Raw genomic sequence first — 19,385 nt, 5'->3', positions numbered from 1 at the left:
TTGGTTAATGAACGAATGGGAATTATTCCCTACAAGTACTTTGACCCCGCCCAAACTAGGAAGTTTAGCCTGAACCGGGGCAGTGGTAAAGACCAGACCATCACAGCAGCTGCACATGAACTGTAATTTTAAAACTGTGTTTTCTGGAAAGCCAGAGCAAAACAAAATATTTGACAAACAAAATATTTGATTAGAACTGAGCTAAGCTTTTTGAAATTTGATGACCACTGTAGAGCTTAAGTGACAACGCTCATCATCAAGGTAGTAAAATTGCAAAAGATACTAATTACAACAGCAATTTTTTCTCAGTCGCAGAAATTGAGTCTTACGTCATGTTCTCTCCGAATGCCATTTTTCCTTTAAAGTGAAGTCTCTTCGGTCCCCAAGGATTCTTCCTGCTTCACAACACTTCATAAGCAGAAGCACGGAAAACTCCTTGCAGGAACTCCCCTTGTGAACAGCTTATCCGTAAAGAGGAAGGCTTTTCCTCCGTCCCTTTTAGCTCTTCGAACCAGAGTGCCCTTGAGTTGTTGATTGTTCAGTACACACAGTAAGCCAGTGTGCTGTCCAACATCCCAGACTTGCAGAATTGTTTTAAAATAATTGTACTGGAGTCTGAGATGATATGGAAGTAAGGAATTTCTGCTATGGCTTAATAATAGTAAATGCTACAGAATTTTCCCAAATAAATGCCTTTATTCCAGGAAGTGTCAAATATTGACACCATGTACCCAACTGCATGCTGTTAAAGTTGTTTATTTTTAATACCACAGTTTTAGTCTGTAACTAAGCAATTAACTTTGCAGAGGGTTTGTTTCAAGGTAAAGATTTAGATATAAAAGTTAACAAGTATAGGCATGAAGTAAATGTCTACTCTGTACGATATTCTTTTTTTTTTTTTTTTTTTTTTTTTTTTTTTTTTTTTTTGAACAAATCTGCTGTTTTCTATTAACTTTTCCTTAGAGATTAAAACTAGTGCATGGATTAAGACATAACGGCAATAGAGCATTAGGTGGCACAGGACAAGTGAGTGAGAGCAGTCCTTTTACTGTTTTGTAGGCAGGTGACAACTGAAGGGTTTAAAGTTTTTCTTTGGTTCCAAGTAAACGTTTATAGATACCCAGATACACAGTGCTCTTGGGAGTACTTTGACTCTTACCTCTTCCAGGACATCTGTAACTATGCACAGTTCATACCCTAAAAGTCATCTAGAGACTAGATTAAATATGAGATTTTTGGAACGTGGTGGTGTAACTTCCACACGCTTACTTGGATGTATTTTATTGTCCCCTCTTGAAATAAGTACCACAAAATCCTGCCATTTTTTTTAAAAAGAAAATAAATTGTACAAATAGAGAAGCTTTACAGTTGAGGCCTTAGAATCCTAGTTATGCAAAAGAGCATTATGCTTGAATTTGTCTAGGAGTTACTTCTTTGACTGATTGACCAAAGTGAAAGGGCATTAAAAGCTGATCCAACAAACAATTTAAGCACTTGCTTAACTTTAAGCTATCGAGTAGTCCCTTTTACTTCAGTGAGGATCTTAATGTACTTTAAGTTAAACGTGCTTAAATGATTTGAAGGGTTAGAGCCTGTCTTCATCAAGCTAGCGACAGGGCTCTTTTGGGGAGTTGGAGTATCTGCAGTGCTCCTTGGAGTGGCCACAGTGGCGGTTGGTGTAGCTGCGGAGTTCACTGCCGGAGCTGGAGCAGTGGCAGTGCTTGTTGGGGGGGCTTGCAGGGTGTGAATAGTTGCATCGTGTGTCATAAAACCTTGCGGAGTCTCAATAGCTGCAGAGCATGTCAAAAAGCCTCGTGGATCTAAGTCGCTGCAGTTCCTGTTGCCCAAGTGGCACAGGCTCTTGGAATTGAGGTGGCTGCATGACGTGGACACCTGCACTGTTGTTTGATGCCACACAATAAAGAGAATGAGGCATAAATTCAATGAAAATAATAACAATAAAATGAAATATATACAAATATATACAAAACCAATACTGAACCCAGCGCCCCTGATGGCAACCACATCACCACCACCACCACTGATACCATGGGCAGGCGCTGGGGAAGGCCCTGCCTGGGCTCAGCAGCAGATGGAAACCAGATTCAGGAGCTGGATTCTAGAACTGGATTCAGGAATGCATAGACTGGGATTGAAGGCAGAATGGACAGAGTCCTCCTCAGACATCAGCCACTGAAGAAGAGAGCTTGACCCTTGTGATCCCTCCGCTTTATACCAAGTATGAGGTATATAGGATGGAATACCTTGTTGGTCAGTTTAGCGTCACCTCTCCTGTCGAATTCTCCCCTCAGGTGTGGCCTCTAATACTGCACCCTCAGTGTGGTACACGATTTATCAACTAGCTAGGTCTTCACAGGAGCAAGAGCCTTTCTGCACACCAGCCTCTCGTAATAACTGTAATCAAGTGCTGTCACTTCTAGAAGCAGACACTGTCTGCTAAAATACGCTGTTAACTTCAGACAGTGCCATCACTTTGAGACTGAGCGTGGTACACAGGGTTTAGCAGTGACCTTGGTCTGCACAGCAGAAAGTACGAGCAAGAGCCTTTCTGCAGACCAGTCCCTGCTAGTAACTGTGGACATTGAGCGCTGTCACCTCTAGAAGCAGACGCTGTCTGCAAAAATGTGTTGTTAACTTCAGAAGACGCAGTTATTTAGAAGAGACTGAGCTGAAAAGTGAAATCGCTGAGCAGAATGAGTTCTTTTCCAGCTCAAAGCAGGACATAAGGGAATCTTGGGCCTGCTCCTTACACATCATCTTACATTTGCATCTAAAGGATTTTATGGTTTTGTCTGGGTTTTTTTTTTTTTTTTGTGTGTGGGGGGGGGAGAATGAGTTCTTTTCCAGCTCAAAGCAGGACATAAGGGAATCTTGGGCCTGCTCCTTACACATCATCTTACATTTGCATCTAAAGGATTTTATGGTTTTGTCTGGGTTTTTTTTTTTGTGTGTGTGTGCGTGCACGCACTTTCAATTTCTTATCGTTAACTTGAAAGTAGGAAACCTGATGCGCATAGTATCTGGCAGGATGCAGCTGCCTGGCACGTTATACATTGGATACCTCAGACAGTAAAAGAAATAATTCTATTTTATGCTTTGCACTGTAGGATTTATTTTTTAATGGGTTGGATATTAGTAAGAGTGAATGGAAGAATGCTAATACCTGTTCCTTAGTTATTATGTTGAAGAGTAATAAGCACGTTAGGTACCGAAGTAGGCATGTTAAGCTAGTGATATGATAGATCTAATGTGAGTGTTTCTTACAAAACCATGTGTCACATTGATAAACCTGGTGACTTAAGTCACAGTCGGACTGTATAAAATAATATAAAATATAGAGAAATGTGTTTAGATATTTTTGAGAAACTGGAGAAATGCCTGTTCTACAGAAAGTTCTTTAGCATGTGAAGAAAACAAAACAGTTAGGCAGGTGTTTTTTTTTTTCTGCTCAGAATGTCCTGTAACTTTTTACAGCATTTTAAATTGATCTGTAAAATGATATGCAACTAGTTTTGAGAACTGTGTGTTCACCAAGATATTCTCAGTATCTCTAACAACTATGGTGTATTGTCAATTTGGCTCTGGATATGCTGGGAGACACAGATTACTTGCAGGGAGACAGCTTGAGGGAAGTAAAAGCAATAACTGTTATATTCTGTGTCGCATAATGCTTAAATGCAACAGGAGTGACTGTTGGCACAAGATGTTCTTGGCCAGTATCATCCACGCTCTGAGGCGACTGTTTTATTTGAAGGGCTGGATAGCCATTTCTGCTCTAAATTACTCTGTGAGCTTTTAAAAACAAAGAAATTCTGCCTCATGTCTGAATTTTCGAGGACTTGCATGTGTATTGGAGAGGGTGGATTTATGACCTGTGCACTCTGAATGTATCATGTGTAAGGGGAACAGTACTGGAAGAGAGCAGTAGTGCCACGTGGACTAGACTAGAGGAGGAGGAATTGTTGCAAGCCCCTCTCTGGGGTGTGATATAGATGCCAGCCATATTCATTAGTGTAGTATCACAGCAACATGCATTCTTTTCTCTTCTTGCTACTTCAGGAACGGCTAGTGAACCAGTCAAGTGTTCTTGGTCATCCAAAATCCTGACTTCACGTTCCAAATACCTGCAGCTCTTGGGATAGCAACAGTACAACATATTTTCAGTATTACATGTCACTGGGTAGTTAGTTTATTAGAAAATTACTTCAGTAATAATAATAACTTCATTCTGTGTCACTTAATTCCTTACTTATTATTAATTCCTGCTTCTCACCTTTTCTTGCTAGTCATGCACGAGAACTTATTTCTACTACTGAGAAACTGAGAGATACAGACCTATAGCACCAAACCTCTCTCTGTTGTAGTGTGACTTTGACCTCGTGTCTAGAGTAAATTCGTGGCAGAGCTAAGGTTAAACCTGCTATTTCAGATTCTGGTCTAGCACCTCAGTCACAAGAACAGCATTAGATTTTTTTTCTTTTTCCTTTTTAAAATTCCTTTTAGCTTTTTTTCTTGTTGCTGTTTGTTTTTTTCTTGAAAATACTGTGGTAAGAAGGAATGTGCCCAGTCATGCTCTGACCTGATTACAAGGATAAATGAAATGTGGGCTGTATATTTCTGTGTATTGTCACTTACTGAAAACTCAGATTACTAATATACTAATATTTTTGGCTGATGACTAATACTTTGCAATGATCTGCCCTGTTATATCCACTTTATGCTTGCAGAAAAAGTGACTGACTGCTTAAAAGACTGACTCGTGCTTTTGCACAGATGTCATTTAACTCAAATGTCCTCGTTTCTGCTCCTTGTCAAATAGATAACTCTGAAAAACAGCAGCATTAACATAGCCTGGTTTTCAGTTATTAGCAAGGAGCAGAATAGTAGCTGATGGGTTGCTCTTTGATGCTACTTCTATGCCAAATGCTAGAAAACATCATTGTTTTATAGGCTCTGCAAAATGAAGTTGTACAGCTTCTCGTTACTGTACCTTTAGCTGATTTGGTAGCTCAGCTGCCACTAGAAACTTAAGCATTCATTAGCATTTCATGAGCCTTTAAACAATATCCCTATCTGTCAGCTCAGTTCTTTCACTGACAATAGTGTTAATGATTTAAAATATTCAGCAGTGTAACCAGACAATGTCAGCTAAAATGGAAAATGCTGCATTTGCATTCCCGGTGTCATGCAAAGCCATTTCAACAGACACTGAGCTTAAGGCAGAGAAGCATTTTAATCCTTTGTGGTGACTAGTAACATAACAGCCCATGAAGAAAACAAGATATAGAACTTCACTGAACAGCAAGAAATGTTATGTAGAGGAGGGGAAATAGTCCAAAATATATTTTAATTTCAGAGAGCATCCCTATACTTAACTGTAGTGGAATAGAGTATAAAACAGTGGTGTGTGGGTACCAATTCAGTTGCTAGTGCAGCGAAAGTAGTTTTCCTTAAGCCTTCATTTTTCAAATCATTTAGATATTTGGATTTTATACACTGTCAGTTACTAAAACTGGGTCTGTGTCTGGATGCATATCAGACATTCAATTTGAAATGCTTGTAGGTGTTACAAATCTTCACATCCATAATAACCTAAATATAAATCACTGGATTATCAAGCAAATCTGATGTACCTGGCCACCTATGCCAAAATTCTCTTCTTTAAATGAAAGCTAGTAGGGCCATGCCAGCTTATTCTAGCATGCTTTGCTGGTGATCTGAAGAGAGCTGGTAGAAGCCCCATCCCTAGGGACAGTCTATGACTGTGTACTGACAAATTCAGCGTGGGAAACCTCAGACAGCACCACTATGAAGAGATGCGTTAGGCCTGAGAGCACGTGTCTGCGGTACTGGCCACTGAGGAGTTGCCTGCAGATGACAACTGGCCTACGTGAAAATATACGTGGCATGTATTGTAATGATCTTCATGTGTAGAGTGAGGAGGGAACGTTGTCTACGCTCACGCTGGCTCTGTAATGCTTAGATGGAACTTGCAGCTGGAGGAAATTTTCTTTGCTGTTTCCTGACTAGTTATCTAAGTAGGAATATCAGCCCTGAATCATAAATCGGTAGAAGTGACGATGTATTATAATGATGGTGAACTGTGAGAAAGCAAGAATGAAAGGATGGGAGTAGAAAAGTAAAATGACTCGGTTGTTTGGGGGTGTTTTTTTTTTTTTTTTTAAACTTTGCTGGTTTTTTTCCCTCTGGCTCTTTCTTACCATCAGAAATAATAAGTTCCTATGTATTTCCATAGATCTCTCCACATGGTGGATCTTCTTCCAATGTGAATGGTGTGCCTGAATCACATTGCCAGAGTCCTGAAGGTAGGACACCAATAATCACTAACAATCCTTGCAAGAAATTTGTTAGAGGTGACAGTTGGTTTAGCACTTTTAGACGGTTTCTGATGACTCAAAATGATTTTTTGTTCTGAGATGTTTGATACCATGTCAACAATCTTCTCTTGAAAAAATTGTGACCACATTTTCTACATCAAGGCATTAAAGCTAGGAAATAAATTTTGTTCTTTTCTGTTGAGTGGTAGCATATTAGTGGGCCCTACACTTCCCTAGTCATTATGAGGGTTTTGAGTGATTTTGAACATGACCTGCAGAAATGTATTTGTGGCTGGATTGAAAGTGGAGCCCTCCTCAAAACAGCACCTTATGCTTCAGGTAGAAACACTAGCCCATCCACTGACCTTAGCTAAACTTAACCTTTCATTCCTTATCTTTTAAAGCAATGTGTGGGATTTCTTTATTATTTTAAAATTTCATTTTAGAGCCGATTTTTTAATGGAAAAATATTGAAATAAGCAGCTCTCAAACTCACTTCCATTTTGTATGTTTCAGCAGCAGGAAACTTGAAGGATTTCAACAGATAAAATTTATGATTCTCTTATATGCATTGTAGATGGATTTTTTGCTGAATTTTTGAATTTGAGTATGCAAAAAGAAACTTCAAAATAGTATTTTGAGTTCAGAGAATATTTACACTAAGGACTTCTAGCTGCATTTATTATTTTTAGAATATGTCTACACAAAACCATAGAATATTTGATTTGTGTCTTAAAGGGTCAGACAACTCTCATTTTGTCTGATCTTGTTATTTCTTGTGTTTGAGATAAAAACAAGGGAATAAGCTGTGGAGAAATAGCCTACTTTTAAGGGGTTTTTTTGCATTTGTGACCGTTCTGTATCTGTGGAACCCATTGGGGGTGTATTAACGTACTGCTGGCACTCTTTAGCTTGCTAATCCAACCTTGCTGTTTTTCAGGTGTGAATGGCAACAAGTGCTCAGGGTCATCTACCATTCTTGAGAAGTATAAAGTAGGGAAGGTGATCGGTGATGGCAATTTTGCTGTTGTAAAGGAGTGTGTAGAACGGTGAGCAAGGAAACTGTTTATTTTATTGGATAATGTCCCATGCACTAGCATGATTTCTTAGAAAATGTGGTGAAATGAAAGCTAAGAGCAGTTACAAAGACATGCCTGCGCTTCAGGAGAACTTGGCATAGTAACACACAGAGCTTCCTATATATTATTCCAGCAAAGGGATACGGGACCAGCAGAGGAACACGGCTTTTTATCCCAAAACCTAAAGGAAGTACCACCTTCTAATGGGAGCCCCATGAGAGGGGCTTCCCACAGATTTCCTCTCACAACAGTCTGTTGCGCATAACAGGAAATTGTATGTGGCATTCAAACAGTCTTTGAGAGACCCCCTTCTGCTTCAGTGGTTCTGCTGCTGCAGTATCCCTACTGCCTGCCGCTGAAAAGATTTTTCACAGCTTTCAGCGTACTCTGGGCAAAGTATCCTCGAAGGCATGCAGCTGGTGGCTGTGAGCCTGTGCTACTGACTCCCTTCTGCTTGCTGCTTCTGTGAGGGAGCGTGGTAAGTAGCCAGAGACTTTTCAATTCAACCCTTCAGTATTTCAGACTCTGAAATATTCTTGTGCCTGGGTTCCCCTGGGGTTGACAGGATACCTTTACAGATCTGTGCTGTGTTACTGCAAGCTTTGTGTCACACTTTGCTGCTAGTGCAAACATAACAGATGATTTGACTGTCGCTTTCTCAGTGTACTTTTTTAAACCACCTCCTGTTATATTCATCAATCTGAGAGTTATGTCAGCTTCTTAAATATTATGAGGGATCTCTGACTTGTACACAAATACTGGGCAAATGCAGCAAATGTCTGTAAAAACCATAAAAATTACATAAACAGCTTTTATTATTTGACCCTCATCTGCTGGTTTTATTTAAATGAAAGATATTTATGAATGGAAACATCTCGTTCCAATCTTAGCAGATCATAGATACAGAGACGGATCCTTTTGCTGAGTCATCCAAAAGGGTTGTGTGCTGAGGCTGAAGCTGGGGCCTCCTCTACTGACATACCGGTGAATGGATAGTACAGTCCAGAGCTTCCCGCAGCCATTACTGCTTTTTCTCATACTTTTTCTTATACTCTACCTGGCTTATTTCTCTCCATTACCAAGAACAGTATTCGCAGGGTCTAATATGCACTTCTGGTTTACAGCAGCAAATGAAAATTGTTATTTTTAATACTTTTTTGAGAAAGTTTTTGAAAAAGTGATGTACAAGCATGCGAGGTTTATAGAGTAAGGAATAAAGACTGAGGTGGCAGCTCTGAGAGATGCTAGCTGAGTACAGTGTTGATAAAGAAAAAAATAGCTAAATGTAATCTAAATATGCTACAGTTAATGTTCCAACAAAGTTCATCTTGCATGTGCAGGTTTAAGATAATGCTTCTCATCAGTGTTATTATCTAGACTCCTATTTCTCTCCATTACCAAGAACAGTATTCGCAGGGTCTAATATGCACTTCTGGTTTACAGCAGCAAATGAAAATTGTTATTTTTAATACTTTTTTGAGAAAGTTTTTGAAAAAGTGATGTACAAGCATGCGAGGTTTATAGAGTAAGGAATAAAGACTGAGGTGGCAGCTCTGAGAGATGCTAGCTGAGTACAGTGTTGATAAAGAAAAAAATAGCTAAATGTAATCTAAATATGCTACAGTTAACGTTCCAAGAAAGTTCATCTTGCATGTGCAGGTTTAAGATAATGCTTCTCATCAGCGTTATTATCTAGACTCCAAGGTGTTGATTTTTTTTTCTTTTTGAACAGTTTCTACCAACAGACTCTGATTCCTGACAAGCCTTACAATATCAGTGTGTAGTCATGTCCCTACTGCTTTAAACACTTCTCACAGAAACTGGGTGAAGGCAGTATAGCCAACTGGATTTCCGTCTGTTCTGTTTTGCAAGAAGCTACGCGTAACAGGCTTGAGTGAAACCGAACAGAATATTTCAGTTGGAAGGGACCTACAACGATCATCCCGTCCAACCGACTGACCACTTCAGGGCTGACCAAAAGTTAAAGCACATTATTAAGGGCAATGTCCAAATGCCGCTTAAACACTCATAAGCCTGGAGCATCAACCACCTTTCCAGGAAGCCTGTTCCAGTGTTTGACGACCCTCTCGGTAAAGAAGTGTTTCCTAATGTCCAGTCTAAACCTCCTCTGGCGCAGCTTTGAACCATTCCCACACGTTCTATCACTGGATGCCAGGGAGAAGAGCTCAGCACTTCCCTCTCCACTTCCCCTCCTCAGGAAACTAGAGAGACCCATAAGGTCACCCCTCAGCCTCCTTTTCCCCAAACTAGACAAGCCCAAAGTCCTTCGCTGCTCCTCATAGGACATTTCTTTCAACCCTTTCACCAGCTTTATTACCATCTTCTTGACACATTCCTTCCCTCTCCACTTCCCCTCCTCAGGAAACTAGAGAGACCCATAAGGTCACCCCTCAGCCTCCTTTTCCCCAAACTAGACAAGCCCAAAGTCCTTCGCTGCTCCTCATAGGACATTTCTTTCAACCCTTTCACCAGCTTTATTACCATCTTCTTCACACATTCAAGGACTTCACATCCTTCTTAAATTGTGGGGCCTGGAACTACACACACTACTCAAGGTGAGGCCACACCAGTGCTGAATACAGCGGGATAATCACCTTTTTTGACCGACTGGTTATGCTGTGTTTGGTGCACCCCAGGATGCGGTTTGCCCCCTTGGCTGCCAGGGTACACTGCTGGTTCGTATTGAGCCTGATGTCGAGCAGCCCCCTGAGATCCCTTTCTGCAGGGCTTCTCTCCAACAGCTCCTCTCCCAGTTTATACTTTAGCACTCTGGGGTGAATCCGATCAGCTGGTCCCTTACCATTTCAGCATCCACAGATGCAAAGTTACTGTTCCCACACTCATAGTCCTGTGTCTCAGGGGACAGGGCAGCCCAAGATCTATCAGTATTATTAAAGACTGAGACAAAAACACATCAAATGCCTCTGCTTTTTCTTCATCCCTATTAGCCAGAAGACCATCTTCAACAAGTGTTAGACCTCCTCTTGCTCCTCTGATCCTGCTTCTGAAAGGTGGTTCCTACAGTCTGACCATCAATCATGGTCTCCTAAGCCCTCAAAAGCAGATTTCCAGGGTACTCTACTAAATAGGTCCCTGCATAGCTCAAAGTTTGCTTGCTTGAAATCCAGTGTAGCAACTCTACTGTCCTTTTTTTTTTTTTTTGACTCATTGCACCAAAAATTTTAAACTCACCTATTTCATGTTCACTGGGGTACTCTACTAAATAGGTCCCTGCATAGCTCAAAGTTTGCTTGCTTGAAATCCAGTGTAGCAACTCTACTGTCCTTTTTTTTTTTTTTTGACTCATTGCACCAAAAATTTTAAACTCACCTATTTCATGTTCACTGTGGCCAAGACAGGCACCTACCATCACATCCCCCATGAGTCCTCTATTCACAAGTAACATGTCATCAAGGGCATCTTTTGGCTCACTGAGTACTTGTGACAAGAAGTTATCTCTGACAAACTTGCAGAATTTCCAACTTGCTTGTCACAGCAGTATGATATTCCCAGTTGGTGTCTGAGAAGTTGAAATATCCCACAAGGACAAGGCCTACTGATCCAGAAACTTCTCCTAGTTGCCTATAGAATAACTCCTCCGTGCTTACATCCTGACTTGTCATCACTAACTGTAAGGGCTGCACAATCAAACCTCTCCCTTTACATCTGGTGTGAAACCTCCATGTCCCCTGCCCTGCCCATCCCTCCTGAACAGCCTGTAGCCCTCCATCGCAGCACTCCAGCGGTGGGACTCGTTCCACCAAGCCTTGCTAATACCGATGATATCACAGCACTGAGAGCTGACCAGCGCTTCCTGTTTGATTCTCTTCCGTGGTTTAGAAACCGCAGGTTTTGATACGGGTACCAAATGAGTGTCACCTCAGAGTGTTTTCACGTGCACCCTGAAACTGGCCACATCCTTTGTTATCTATAGAGTAAACAACATTCATGAAATACAACGGGTAAAAAGCATAAGATTACATAATTTATTATTTTCAGGAATATTGCCTGAATATTTTGGAAATCCCTTAAGTTCCACTGAAAATGGGACAAGGGCTGTTAAGTTACTTGAATTTCAAAACATCATCTGTCCTTTTTGGAATGAGGAGACCAGACTAGAAAAACAACCTTCCAATTATTTTGGGGGAAAAAAAGTAAAATTAAAAATCTAGCTTTGTATTTGATCCAGCCTTTACATTTTCTGAAGCATTATTACATGGACTTTGTATAAAATAAATACGCAGCAATAGTTGCTAATAATAACGATGAGAATGGGAATGCCAACTGTAACTGCTTGTCTTTTAATTCCTATTAACTATTAGACTTCATGTCTAACAGTGTTGTGATGAGAAGCCTTAGTGCAGAGCCAGGATCCTACTGTAACAGCTGTTCTACAAAAAGAATGAGATGGTCTCTTTTGTAAAGGGTGCCTGTGTGTCTGTATATGAAGATAGGAGTTAACAGATGGACGCTGACAGCTAGACAGAATAACAGACACCTGCCAGACAATACTGCTGCATGACAGGCAGTGGCGTTAGCACTCAAATTATGTGGATGATACCCAGGGTTTTTTCTTACGAGCTATAGTAAAGGACATTTACAAGAGGGATTTGAAGTTGCTTAATGAATTGGTTTTGTGAACATTAACTCCTCGTTCTACACAGCGTAAGTGCCAATGGTTTGCCAAGTGGGTTTTGCTCATCAGTTGGTTTCAGGCTTTCAGATAATGCGCTTTATTTAGTAGAACACATAAATTGTGGTTCTGAATGACACACTGTATTCTTCATAGATTTTACATCAGGTCTGTAACACCAGAGGATGGCATTTCACAGATGCTATTTAGATAACACTTCCATCTAAAGACCCGATCAGGTTGTAACTATGACAACATCGCAGATAGAGCTGCACTTTCAGAGCAGAGATTCTCTACTGTTTTTTTTCAATAATGGATAAATCGAATGAGAGACATTAATTCAGTCCCTGTTTTTGTAAGGTACTGATTTTAACAAGTGGTATATAATGTCAAAAGTTTAGAGAAAATTATCCTGGAAGTTTAAAAACATGCCTGACTTCTGCTTTTGTAACTGCCTCCAGTGTATTTTAACAGCCATGCTAGTGGTGGTCTGACGCACACTGGAGTCTATGAGTACTGACACAATACAAAACAGTAGCAACAGAGTCTTATGGCACGTTCTTAGGATTTTTATTAATTCATCATTAATATAAGTAGTAATGTCATCTTTGATAGAAAAAAGACTCATTTGCTTTTTTCTCTCATTTTATGCTCTCCTGGAGAAATGGAGATTTTTATTGCTTAAAGGGATGAAAAGCAAACAAGAGTTCCTTTTTGTAAGAGTATTTACTAAAACCAGTAGTTCTTTTTACTCTGTATGTAACCACCCTCTTAAATGTCTTTAGATGACTGCTATAGAATTCCACAGAACAATTAAAAAAATAAAGAACAAAACAAAAGGTCAAAATTAGCACCTAATAAATGCTGTGGGATTTTAGACTAGTCTGTAATGAACCATGGGGGGTTAGTTCTGCTGAATCCTACTGAATTTTTCCACTAGGGTATCAATTTTTCTTCTGCTCACTTACACATAAATTTGTATGTGGAAGGCTCAAGACAAATTTTGCATGTTGCATTATTAAGGGACAGAGAGTTGTGCCAGGTCGGAGAAGAATGACTGGCAGCTGGAGCCTGGGATTAATACACAAAGTGAGCTGGGTCGTGGTAGTCAGGGAAACAGCAGGCGCAAATGCTGCTGAGAAAACACAAAACGAAAAACAAAATCAAGTCTGTTCTGTGAATTTTCTGTCAGCAGTCGCCATGGGTCAGGGCATTCTGTTACAATGCTGTGTGTTCTTACAGATAATGCCACAATTTCTTGACCTGTTTTAATTAATGGTTCCCACTGAATTAATGGTTCCCATGTTTTTCTTGCTAGATCGACAGGAAAGGAGTTTGCGCTCAAGATCATAGACAAAGCTAAATGCTGTGGAAAGGTAGTGTACAACAATCTGCGTGTGTAAAAGAAATAGCAGAAACAGCACTGGCAGCTGCTTATGAGTGGGTGTGTTTGAGTTTTCTGACTCTTTTCAGAATATGTGTTTAACGGGAGGATAATGTATCCAAGAAGCAAATAATAAAAGTAGTGAGTATGTTAGTCTATAGATAATAGAGTAAAAACCAATCAAATTGTCATCTATTTTATTGGACTAACAAAGAAAATGTGAATAAGTGTCCAAAATACATTAGAAAGATTTTGATCTGTAAAATGTGAGCGACGAAATTTGCAGCTATGTGCGTATTTGTATAATTCTCATTCCCCTCCGCCTCTTATTTTTATTTTTTTATGGCTGTACGTGCTCCTTTTATATAGAGAACATGAATTTGGAAAGAAATTTTCACAACCATTTTTCTCTGTTTATGTAGTTTCACCATCCTGTGTAAACAGACCTCTTATCAAAAGAGTTTCTTTAGCTGTCTTTTTAATTCAAGCTCAAAAAAAAAGTCCTAAATCGTCTCTCCAGCGGAACAGCGTGTTACATAATCAAAGCAAAAGGCTGGGAGTGCCAGGCCTCTTCTTCACCTTCCTGAGATTCAGGTTAGAAAACTATGCATTTACACCCTTACATAACCATCATGCATATGTAGAGGTTGTGTTGTTTTCTACAAGTTTTGTTTAAATCTTCACTTCCTCCCAAAGTCAGAACTTTAAAAAAAAAAAAAACCAAAAACCAAACACCAGCCTGCAGCCAAGAATGTAGACTAAGTGTTAGAACAGATAACAACAAATAAAATACTTTTATTTTCACTGCTTTGCAATACCTTGAAAACAAAGTACTCCTGAGGAGCTTACAAAATCAAGTGGATTACAGTTCAGTGTTAGCTGAAGGAACACTGAGACCCCAGTATTAATTAGCAGTCAAATTCTGGGTTAAAGTCTCTCTGAGAATAGGAAATCTGCCATTCTCTCCAAGGTGACTTTTGATGCAAACACCTAATATTTTTATGTAAATGATTGCACTGAGATGATTCTGGAGGTAACTGCAACCAAGTCAGGCTTTTAGTTCGCAGGTGCCTTTTTGTCGATCACATAGATTAGCTGCGGTGTGTAATTCAGAGCTCCAAAAGCTGAATGTGGCTTTGTGGGGAGATGTAGCAAGCCTGTGTGATGTTCTTTGTGTGGTAAAGAGCCGTCTGTTGCTGTACACTAACGCATTACCTGCTGTGATGACTTGCTTTAGGTAGAGGTCCTCAAACAGAAATCTCTTATCTATGTGGATTTTAAACTGTGTATTAGGTACTAGGAGATGAGCGTTCCTGCCTCCCCATCAATTCGTCACATACTCTCTGGGCTTATTTAAGGGGAAAATTTAGAAAGGAATCTTAAAAGTGTGTAACCGCAGGAAAAAGTGCTTGAATTGCCTTTTTGAGATTAAGACGTTGCAATTTCTTCATCTGTAGCAAGGGCAACCCAGTGTGTTTCACTGCAATAGAAGACTTTGGGGTGATGCGTACAGCTTGCAGCTTCAGATGTTTTATATGACTTGTCTGAGTCAGCTGCTTAGCATCAGGAATTGGAATGGTCTACAGACAGATAATCCGTTTGATACAGCAGAGTTTAGACATATTTTCTGTTTATCATACTCACTGCTTTAAAACAAACAAACAAAAAATCAGCTCTGTGGATGCTGTTTTGAAAGGACCTGTGTCTGTACAGCTGCATACAGATGTGTGTCTACATAAAAGCAGAGGACTGTTGTTAGGAAGACATTTATACCTGTTAGGGCAGTGGCAGAACTGTCCAGGAAGAATTCCAACAAAGACAATAACGAAATTTTGCTACAGCTTACTCCTTCCTCGCTCCGTTTCACATGCCAACATAAGCCCTGCCTTAAAAACACCCGTCTGGCCCAGATATGCATGACTTGTATGTCGCTCACTGCTCTTCAGCAGTTTATCTTGGATGTCCTAGAACTTGAATCCAGTCGACCAGTGTATTTTCCACAAGTGGCTTAAACGTTAATTATACAATAATTTCTCTGTAACTACATCATATTAATGTAGATTGAAATCTATATTGCACTATCCTGAAGAATGTTATAGCTTGAGAATTATTATTTCTTACATGACAAAATATACCAAAAATAGTGGGATGGTTGAAAACAACTAACTACGTGTAAGTCAGCATTTCAAGGACAGGGGTTAAAACAGTAGCTCAACGACATTTTAGAGCCTTTTTTTTTTAAAAAATAGATTATTCCTTTTAAATAAACATGACTTATGCCTGAGCTTTATTAAAAGCAATTAACAATTTAGTCAAGTGAAACAAAGAAAGCACAGGTAAACCTGTTGTGCCTTAGTTGTAACTAATGGCTGTAATAAATCTAATACGTTAACTGTTCTTCAGGTAGAAAAAGCTGTAATAAGATTCTAGTTTTAACTTGGACTCTTACTGCTAGTTTTGAATTTACAGGCTTCCATACATAAGGCTTAGTATGCTGTGGCTGTTCACGTTTGTCTGTTGATGAGATTCAGCATTGTGTTTAACAAAATTGCTTCATGTTTGTTTGTTTTTTTCCTCCAGAGCGCTTTGCTTGGAGCAGACATATATTTGTTCAGAATGACAATTGATGCTCTTTCAAGCTGAATTTCAAAGGTGTGACTATTTAACCTGTGTGTGCCGCACCATACTCCCACAAAATTAGATGCACAAATGGCATGTGGTTTTTGAGTTATGTAGCCACATAAAGGTTTGTCAAAACCGCAGTGTATCTGTAAATAACCCTGGAAGGAGGAGGTGAAATAGCGTAGCATCTTCAGTCACTGCCTGCGCACAGAGGATCACATCTACTTCCAGTGCTCTGCTCACAAATGCATGAGGTGCATGCTACTAATCAGTGCATAAACATGAGTGAGTTCTAAGTCCAGTGACATGATTTTTGATCTGCCAAAGTGTGAGGAAACTTTTGAGGAAATTTTTTTTATGCAAGCATTGTACCTAAATATCTGTATTCCAGTATTTATAAAGGAAAATGCAGTATTTTCTTCATGTGAAAGGGGCATGTAATTTTATTTGCTCTTCACTGTTAGCCAAGTGCTAAGATGTTCTAGAAAACAAAACATTCTGAAACTAATTTGTTCTCGAAACCCATTACTTCCTCAGATGTACAGAAAAGGGGAAATTAATCTCAATCTGTCTGCTGTTAAACTGTTAGAGCTACAGTCACTTAAGTGAGCTATTACATATTTTGAAGATTGTAAATCTGAGCATACATAGATAACGAACTGAAATCCATAACCAAAGCTGTTATAATATTTTTCCTGTATATAATCCACAAGTTTTTTTAAAAATAAAGTCCTTGAAAATAAATCCTAGTAATCTGGCCTTGAGTAACCTATGCTAAATGAGAAGTGAAGGCTGGAGAGGATCAAGAATACGGCAGGTTACAATGATCCAGCTCAGGGTCACGGCTTTCTGAACTTAATTTCACCTCATAATACCCAGATAAGAATAAAATCTGCACTTCCTGAACTGCTGTCAGGTTCTGGCGTCTTTTTTCAGAGATATCCCATTGGTTCCGTTGTGCGAAATAGAGTATTTTAAATTAAATTTGGGCAATGATGAAGTACAGTTGGCCTAAAATACAAGCTAAAATCCATCATCTGACAGTAACCCTCTGCTATATAAATTAAACAGCACAAAGTGTGCTCACTGATAAGTGATTAGTGATCAGCTCATCAAAGGAAAAGTGAATTGCCATTTTATGTCTATTCAGATAAATTTCCATCCTCTGTTCTGAACAGGAACACCTGATTGAAAATGAAGTGTCTATTCTGCGTCGAGTGAAGCATCCAAATATCATTATGCTCATAGAGGAAATGGACACCCCAACAGAACTCTATCTGGTGATGGAACTGGTCAAGGTGAGTCTAAGGAGAGGTCTTTTTGTTTTTTTAAATTCTCCGTCTTGATGTGAAATCTGAGAAGTAGCTATGAACAGTAAGATCCTGGGAGACATAATCAGATAAGATTTCAGTGGCAACTGAATATTTAATCATGCTTTACTCACTCCTGTCAATCAGTCGTATTAATGGAATTTGTGTCTCTTCAGTTGTAATTAGACTGTTTACACAGATTTGAGGTAATTCTGCAACTTGCAAAGGCTAGGGACAAGCGGATGGTAGGTTTTATATCGTGTTTACAACATGCGGCGGTAATAGTAATAGGAATTTACCAACAGAACACCTGCATTTATTTCATTAATATCTTTAATAATTTGCTTTAAAGAAACAAATTATTTATCTTAGTTGACAATAACTACAACAAATAGTTTAAACTCAAGTGATTATGGTCCAGTAAAATTAAAACTCAAAAAATCTCACCTGTTTCGTTTATATCAAACATACACTCACCTTATTTCCAATTCACTAGAAAATCGATGCATACACGTACAGAGAAAACAATAGTCTTTGTTTTGCAGTCACTTGTGAACTGAACGCACAAGCTGCGTGCACTTCCTCGTCTGTGTGCTGTACGTGGACAGCAGCACTGTACGTCAGCTCGACTGGCATGTCAGATACAAATAACGTGCATTCATCATCATCTCTTATTTCCGTCTGTAACACTGCTAGATTCAAGAGTCCCCTCTAGCATGGATGCCAGCCTGCGAAACGTCTAAAGAAAGACTGTCGTTGCTCAGTTCATTATTTTGGTAGACTACCCGTTCATTTGTCTTCCTTTCTAGAAGTTATTTTCATATAGCAGAGGCTTTTTTGGGGTTTAAGTCAGTATTTTTTTATATATATTTTAATACACCACCGCCTTGGCCTGTATTTACTGAATTGCTGCTTCTCTTCCATGTGTATTGAAATGCTTGCAAAGCCACCCACAGCTCAGACAGAGCACTCCTACAGATGTATCCAGGGTAACCATCACAGAGACACCCACAAAAAATTTGTTGCTGTGGCTGGAAATACAGCATCAGTAACTCTCTTACATGTTGTTATGTATTCCAAGAGGAAGAGGACATCCATAATCAGAGACTGCACATTCAGAAATCACCTGAAGGTTCTGCAGTTTGGTATATCAGAGAATCGGAGAATTATTTAGGTTCGAAAAGACGATGCCTGTATTGTTTGTCCTCTTCAGCTATATTTATTTGGTATTTCTGCAATAGCTACAGAAATGCCAATTTGCAGTTCATTACAGTTGCTGAATATGTGTTACGTTATTATTATAATTGGGCTTTTTATTATTGGGCTAATTTATATTACTTTAGGGTTAACTCAAAATCAGGGCTGGTTTTTGCTAAGTAAGGGTATTACATGGTAAGACGAAGAAAAGGGAACTGTATGCCTGTACCTGCAGGTAATATAAATGAGTGATCAAAGGCAGGAAGATCGATAGAATGAAATCAAGACAGAGGAGAGCTGTGGTTTTCCTGAACTCAGACACAAGGAGCCTGGAGTACAGTTAAGAATTTAATGCAGATAACCCCAGTCCCAGTCTAGTCTCTTGGTGACAAGATGATCTTTCTGCAACATAATTTTTTTTACGGCTTAACAGGCATTTGAGGATGCCTTTTATAGAGGAAGATTTTCTGTGGCTTTTTTGTAAAGTATCATCACCTTCATTATTTTTCATGTAGTGATCTATTATCTTCCCATTACTTTAGGGAGGAGATCTATTTGATGCTATCACTTCTTCTACAAAATACACAGAGCGAGATGGGAGTGCAATGGTCTACAATCTAGCCAGCGCACTCAAATACCTTCATGGTCTCAACATTGTGCACAGAGACATCAAGCCAGAAAATCTCCTGGTACGTCCCATTTATTTTCTAGTATTTTTCTCTTACTTTGTTCTCATTAATGCAAATGCTTGTATATAAATGTCAAGGAGCTGAGCAGAGA

General features: G+C 39.4%; 1 protein-coding gene across 1 annotated transcript in view; it reads left to right on the top strand.

The window, feature by feature from the left end:
- Positions 1–6,277: 6,277 nt before the first annotated feature.
- Positions 6,278–19,385, top strand: part of LOC104498195 (serine/threonine-protein kinase DCLK2-like) — a gene marked incomplete at its 5' end in the record, with an annotated part of 25,562 nt that continues 12,454 nt past the window's right edge. Inside the window, 5 exons of the mRNA XM_010141547.1 lie at positions 6,278–6,347; positions 7,300–7,408; positions 13,411–13,468; positions 17,277–17,396; positions 19,148–19,294. Coding sequence (XP_010139849.1) covers positions 6,278–6,347; positions 7,300–7,408; positions 13,411–13,468; positions 17,277–17,396; positions 19,148–19,294 — 504 coding nt within the window. The remainder of the gene's footprint in view (positions 6,348–7,299; positions 7,409–13,410; positions 13,469–17,276; positions 17,397–19,147; positions 19,295–19,385) is intronic.

This window comes from Buceros rhinoceros, unplaced genomic scaffold, assembly GCF_000710305.1.
Source record: "Buceros rhinoceros silvestris isolate BGI_N320 unplaced genomic scaffold, ASM71030v1 scaffold17098, whole genome shotgun sequence".
NCBI classification, from domain to species: domain Eukaryota; kingdom Metazoa; phylum Chordata; class Aves; order Bucerotiformes; family Bucerotidae; genus Buceros; species Buceros rhinoceros.
Note: the sequence above shows the minus strand (reverse complement) of the source record. Positions and strands in the feature narration are given on the sequence as shown.